Source organism: Strongylocentrotus purpuratus, unplaced genomic scaffold, assembly GCF_000002235.5.
Source record: "Strongylocentrotus purpuratus isolate Spur 01 unplaced genomic scaffold, Spur_5.0 spur5_scaffold_11, whole genome shotgun sequence".
NCBI classification, from domain to species: domain Eukaryota; kingdom Metazoa; phylum Echinodermata; class Echinoidea; order Camarodonta; family Strongylocentrotidae; genus Strongylocentrotus; species Strongylocentrotus purpuratus.
The window spans coordinates 13964390-13971489 of NW_022145596.1; the positions used below are offsets into that span (position 1 = coordinate 13964390).

Consider the following 7100-nt stretch of genomic DNA (forward strand, 5'->3'; position numbering starts at 1 on the left):
AAATAGATTTTCAATTTTTGATTAGAAAGGATTGAATCGGAATCGCATACCATTGAACACCAGCATATCCCAGTCCCCATGTCAGCCCCTTAGTCACAAAAAGTGTCCCGTCCTTTACTGGTCGAAAGTGAAATACTTCAGTTAAATACTGCATTTTATTGATAGTAATACATGTACGTCGTTCTTGGAATTACTTTTTTAAAATAAATTATTTTCTGTAAAAAAGACTTTCAAAAGGAATTTTACAAAGACCTAATCATGCCCTATTATGTTTCACTTTCCGACATAGATTTAGATCTATATGAGCTTATCAATTGTCACGTATTGTCATTATAAAATAATAAAATACACCAATTATTATCCCCAAATGTCAGAAATATCCTGTGTAGCCAATTTTTTTTTTTAAACACCCATTTTTCCTTCAAATTTACTCTTCTCAGTCACTTAACTTTGTTAAAAGTTTGAGGGCGCTTTAGAAATTACAGAAAGGCAAAACGTGATCGGGAGTCTAATATATTTTACGAGTTGAAATAGTCTCACAGCGAAGATGTTCAAAAAGTGAGTAAATTCGCATTACTTTTCTTTAGTATTCTTTCCCCCTTTTATCAATGTAATACTGTAATGATTGCAAATATGCAATATGTCTCCTAACATGCATTAGTTAGCTTGCTACGGCAATGGCCATTGCCCTATGGTAGATCTGGTATCTCAACGGAGCGACGGAGCATTCTGCCCCGGTTCTCTAGGCATAGAGCTCGGGCAATTTACGTCCAAATATCAGTGACCAATGCGATGGCAAAGGCATGAATGATGACTGCGTACCTATAAACACTTGACCAGGATTTTTTTTCATTCGTCTGTATTGCCTAGACCCTAGTTTCTAATTATTCATTTTGTTTTAAACTTTTAAATTGTAGGTCTAGACCTAAGTGTGCCAAATAAATCTCATCAAAATTCAACAACCTGACAAAATGTAATTTTCACAAAACGGACAAAGGGTGTCCATGTCATTATTAGTAGGGGCGCTGGTCTGAGAATAGGGATCGTCTGCATAAACGAAGATCATCTTCGTAAACGTGGACAGAGGCGTCCAATAAAGGATCTTCCGCATTTTAGTACTATTTTTTTTTTTTTACCATAGTCTAGACACAACTTGTGAATGTAACCCTATATTCCCTTTCTTCTCTCACAGGTTTGTTGCGAAAGAAAATGTGTCTGGCGTGACGCAGATGAAGTCCTCTGCCATTCGTGGGGTTCGAGCAAAGCTAATTGAAGATTATCCGGGATTAGAAGAATTTCAAGATGTAATTCTACCAAAGAAGGAGTCCTATAACCTTGTCAAATGGTAAATGAATATTTTATTAATAACTGCCTATTTCAATGTTTTCTCTAGTTTCATTCATTTGCAATGCATGAAAGGGGCTATGAATCATAAGTGAGTCTAAAGATTATCTTAAAATCAAACCCTAGAGAAATATTTCTAGCATAAATGTATTTAGAGAGAATATGTGCATTGCTTGTCTTGATCAACTGAATGTCACTGGAAGAAACGGAGCAGGCAATTGTACTGTGCCAAGGATCCTCATTTAGGCAAGTGTATGGCACAGGTTACCAACTGGTGTACATTGTATGTGGGCATACTGTCAACCTAAATCTGTCCAGTATAACGTCAATGATAATTTAGATAATCAATCAATTCACTTATTATGTAATTTACAGCATCTTCTTCCTGCAGACTGTCACATCTCTGCCTCAATATCATTGTTTCTCTTTCTATCCTTTCTGTCTTGTATCTCCTGTCTGTTTCTGTCTGTGTGTCTCTCCTTCATATTATTGTATGACTACTTATGTAAGAATTTTTTTTTGGGTGATTTTACTTTGTAAACTCCATGCAATTCAGCCCTTAGGCTACCATGGGGATTTTTCAATAAATACCATTTCAATTACAATAACAATTTGCTGCACATGGATGGCATCAGAGTTAGACAAAGCCCACATTTGCACGTCTGCAGTAGTTCTTCAATGTATACCAAAGCTATGTTTGTGATTCCATGCACCTGCCTCTTTCTTACAATATAATTTTCTTTGAACTTTATCTGATTTCCCCTGCAAAGCCATGAGAGGATAGAGATCATAGCAATCGGAGGGGAACCGGTTTTCTTCAGACAACGGGATGGACCCTACATGCCTACTTTGAGGTTATTACATAAATGTAAGTTTACCTGGGTTCAACAGCACAAAAAGCAAGATTAGGGGGGGGGGGTGTCCGGATTACTTAACAAAAATGAATCCACTACTTTTGCGTTTGGATTTTAAAAATATACTTCTGATGTATAATATTGTCTAACATAACTTTTAAAATGTTTATGAAATATTGTGTGTAAACTTCATCAAATTATCGTTTAAAATCACAAGTCCAGATACAAGACCTGTCAGGTCAAACAAAGTTTGGATATACTGTAATTATTTAAATTATATCATGATAATTAAATGCTTAACATATTTTTATGTTTTTAATGTTCCTTTAGCTTCTACTCATATTTTCTTATTTCGGCTTGATCTGTTCATTCTTGTGATTTACTCTGATGAGTCCAAGACGAATAGCTTTAGTATGTCTGTGGTCTTTGCTATTCTTTGGTTTCTAAGCCTATGATGAAATCATTTGCGTGAACACAATGAACATTGAAAAGAGAACAAATGCTTTATTGTATGTAATAGGCAGTTTGAATACATTTTATATTGTATTTCATCATATCTTAATGAAAAAATTTCAGTCTCCCTTCACATATAATATGAGATTGTAATCAAATGTTTTCATTTATCCTGTTCCAATGTCAACTGAATTGAAGCCTGATAAATATCCCTATTCCCCCCCCCTTATTCTTTGTACAGATCCCACAATACTACCATGGCAACAAGTAGACAAAGGAGCTATTCGTTTTGTGCTGAGCGGTGCCAACATCATGTGTCCAGGGCTTACTTCTGCAGGAGCTAAGCTAGCTCCTGCTGAGGAAGACTCAATTGTTGTATCCTTTAATTTGCCTTGCTCTCAAAGTTTAAAGTGTACCATACTCCTAAACACATTTCTCTCTGTATGTTAAGGTTTTCACATCAGTAAACAATATTGAAGATATGAGCACCATATATTACTTCTTGTTAAGTTAAATTGTATTACAAGTTGATTATACACTCTCAATCAAGATAAAAGAAACTTGAGAGGTAAACTACTATATTGGCGGTATATTAATTTTCGCAAATTTCGCGCTAAAGCCGGTGTCCGCGAATTCTAGAACCGTGAAAATATAACCAACTTCTAATGCGTGTTCTAAACGGGCTGAATTTGGTGCAACACGAATTTAAGAACTAGCGAATATGTTTTGGGGTGGCTCAGCGCGAAAAATTAGTCGCGCGAAAATAACAGCGTTTACAGTAGTCGACACATCTGTATGGTATGGGCTCACTTACTTTAATGCCTGCATGGAACCCAGGTCCAATGTGGGTGCCGTGCACAGGTGTTATATGTCTTCATACTTTAAGACTGTTAAACCATAGAATGCAAGGTAAATATTCTGGAGGTTAATTTAACACATACAGACAACAGTGGGTTTCTGTCCGCATCAGAAAGATCCAGATACGGGTAAAGCAAATGTTGATGATGTGCCAGACGAATTCCTTCAATAAAATCAATATTAAAGTGAAGTGAAGAATTCAAGAAACCATTTTTTATTTATTATGCTTTCTCTTACCGTTGCACTCATACAAAATAACAGTTGATTGCCTTTCAGGTACCTGTAACCTTACTGTTTTGAATGTTTTCCTTAACACACCTCATGCTCTCAGGCAATAATGGCTGAAGGCAAGACACATTCTCTCTCAATAGGTTTGATGAAACTCTCCTCTGAAGAAATGTAAGTTGGTGGTCATTTTTATGCCTCCGCCACCGAAGGTGGTGCCGGAGGCATCATGTTTTCGGGTTGTCCGTCCGTACGTCCGTACGTCCATCCCGTTTGACCGTTATCACAATATCTCAAGAACCATTTAAGATTTAAACTTAAGACTCGCGAATAGTATTTATCACCATAGGAAGACGATCTGATTAGATTTTGGAGTACGTAGGTCAAAGGTCACAGGTCACAGAGGTCAACTTATGAAATTCCTTGTATTGAGTTTGTTAGCGCGATATCTCAAGAACCATTTGAGATTTAAACTTCAAACTTAAGGATAGTATGTATCACCATAGGAAGACGATCTGATTAGATTTTGGAGCACGTATGTCAAAGGTCAAGGGTCACAGAGGTCAACTTATGAAATTCCATACATTGAGATTGTTATCATGATATCTCAAGAACCACTGGAGATTTAAACTTCAAACTTAGTGATAGTGTGTATCACTATAGGAAAACATTCTGATTACATTTTGGAGCACGTAGGTCAAAGGTCAAGGGTCATAGAGGTCAACTTATGAAATTCCATACATTGAGATTGTTATCATGATATCTCAAGAACCACTGGAGATGTAAAAACTTCAAACTTAAGGATAGTATGTATCACCATAGGAAGACGATCTGATTAGATTTTGGAGCACGTAGGTCAAAGGTCAAGGGTCACAGAGGTCAACTTATGAAATTCCATACATTGAGATTGTTATCATAATATCTCAAGAACCACTGGAGATTTAAACTTCAAACTTAATGATAGTGTGTATCACCATAGGAAGACAATCTGATTAGATTTTGGAGCACGTAGGTCAAAGGTCAAGGGTCACAGAGGTCAACTTATGAAATTCCATACATTGAGATCGTTATCGCGATATCTCAAGAACCACTGGAGAATTTTCACTTCAAACTTAATGATAGTATGTATCACCATATCATAATATCTCAAGAACCACTGGAGATTTAAACTTCAAACTTAACGATAGTGTGTATCACCATAGGAAGACAATCTGATTAGATTTTGGAGCACGTAGGTCAAAGGTCAAGGGTCACAGAGGTCAACTTATGAAATTCCATACATTGAGATTGTTATCATGATATCCCAAGAACCACTGGAGATTTAAACTCCAAACTTGTTTAAATTGCTCTATGGCGGAGGCATCATTTTCGACTGCGCGTAGTCAAAATTCCATCTAGTTAGTCATGTTCTTTAAAATACAAATTTTTAAGAATTGATTTTATATTCCCTCATCCAGAAATGGTACTTTGGCTGTAGATAGAGTTCACATTTAAAAACTTTTGATATTGATTGTAAGAATTTTAAATATCATTTATCTTCATCAGGCAACTATCTTTGAAATGTTATATACAGAAATAAGAGGGAGTTAGACCTGGAGCCTGGAGGCCTTGGGATGTTTGTCATACTTCACTAAAGAAATAAGAATGAACATTTTAGTACAAGCCATGACATGATGACATTGAAAAAAAATTGGGTTTTAAGATTCGCCCCCTATGAAGCAATGTCAGAAACACAATGTTTCATTAAAATAGCTGCCTTTTTTATTGTCTTTATGAATAACTGATCAAATTTTATAACATGTCAATCATTTCCTTTTTTTAATCGAGCATTTGCATAAGTGGATAATAGATTATGTGGCTTGAATTTACTTTGAGTACCCAGCATCTTTCAATTAGCTTACATAGAGTAGGATAGTGTCAAATGTCCTAATTTATAAAGTAAGACAATTTCCCTTCCTCTTCAACTGTGGTACCGGCTAATATGGCATAACTCTATCTGTTGTTTCATTCTCTCATCCAGCCACACGGTCAACAAGGGAATCGGGATTGAAAACATCCACTATCTCAACGATGGTCTATGGCACATGACGCAGATCAAATAGCACTGGAAAAAACTTAACTGAGCTTTGTACGAGTCATCAGCGATGAGAGCGAGCGAGCAAGCAATCATGGATGGATGCGACAAACTATGATTTTCCAGCTGTCTTATCGGAGACGTTGTTGACCATCATCAAAAGGGTACCAATCACCTACAAAAATAATATTTGTTCCACTACAAGATATAAAATCAACCTCAAAAAAGCCTTTATGTGGCATTCTATGGGTTAAAGGTCAAGGGTCAAGGATAATGAAGAAAGTAAAGGATAAAGTTAAACCCAGTGCATGGAACCTAAGTTGTTTTGGATTTAGAAGAAAAACAATTGTCGGCCCTTTTGCTATGCAAAGGTGAACTTTAGCATTGACTAGTCTACTCATTGTACTTGCAGGTCACTTCAAAGTTTTTTGAGTGGGTATTTTAAATTTGCAATATATCTTTAATAATAGAAATGATATTTGAAGCTCACATTGTGAATTAAGTTTATCGACATGGAACCACCAACATTAAGCGCAAAATATTTTTGGGTGATTGGTACACTTTAAAGTAGTGTAAGGGAAAGAGAGAGAGACCGAGAGACAGAGAAAGAGAGAGAGAGAGAGAGAGAGAGTGAGAGAGAGTGAGAGAGAAAGAGAGAAAGAGAAAGAGAGGAGGTGTTGTTAAAAAGATATATTCATTTGGAGATACAATCTTCGCAGGATTGGAATGGAATTCATGGTTTTTCCACTTTGTCATCTGCTCAAAGGCAGAAGGATGCGAAGTCAGAACTTTAAAAGAGATACACACCCTTCGAGCACTCAACTAACAAATGTTGGACTTTCTTTCTTCAGCATAAACCATCGCTGGTTTGTGTTTCAGTATTTGTTTGTTCTCCCCAATGACATGCTTGACATTGGTTAGCCCAATACTGAAAAATCAGTGAGTTTTTACATTTGGTGAGAGTCCAGATTCACACAAGTGTCATGCATTTAACTGAAACACAATACTGAGTAATTTATGAAAGTTTGTTGCCATGATAATGGCTGTAGTGAACAATTAACAAAAGTGTCTGCTTTTACCGTACATAAATATTCATAGTATAAAATACATATTTGATTATTACCTGAATTTCTAATTTTGGCTCCATATTCAATATTTTTTTAATTTAAGTTATATTTGGAGAGTAAAGACTAAACTCTAAATAATTTACTTATAACGCTTATGTTGATTTAGCTGACATTTTGATTATGATTTCAGAAATTATGTACTGACAACGCTGATGTACGTGTTTA

At 36.0% G+C, this 7100-nt stretch overlaps 1 protein-coding gene across 1 annotated transcript; it reads left to right on the plus strand.

Annotated features, from left to right (window-relative positions):
• Positions 1-478: 478 nt before the first annotated feature.
• On the plus strand, positions 479-6406 carry LOC574687 (malignant T-cell-amplified sequence 1). The gene is made up of 6 exons (XM_011684281.2): positions 479-558; positions 1193-1345; positions 2115-2212; positions 2893-3026; positions 3841-3908; positions 5755-6406. Exons 1-6 carry the CDS (start codon positions 548-550, stop codon positions 5834-5836), a joined length of 546 nt encoding a protein of 181 aa, XP_011682583.2. The 5' UTR covers positions 479-547; the 3' UTR covers positions 5837-6406.
• The last annotated feature ends 694 nt before the right edge of the window (positions 6407-7100 follow it).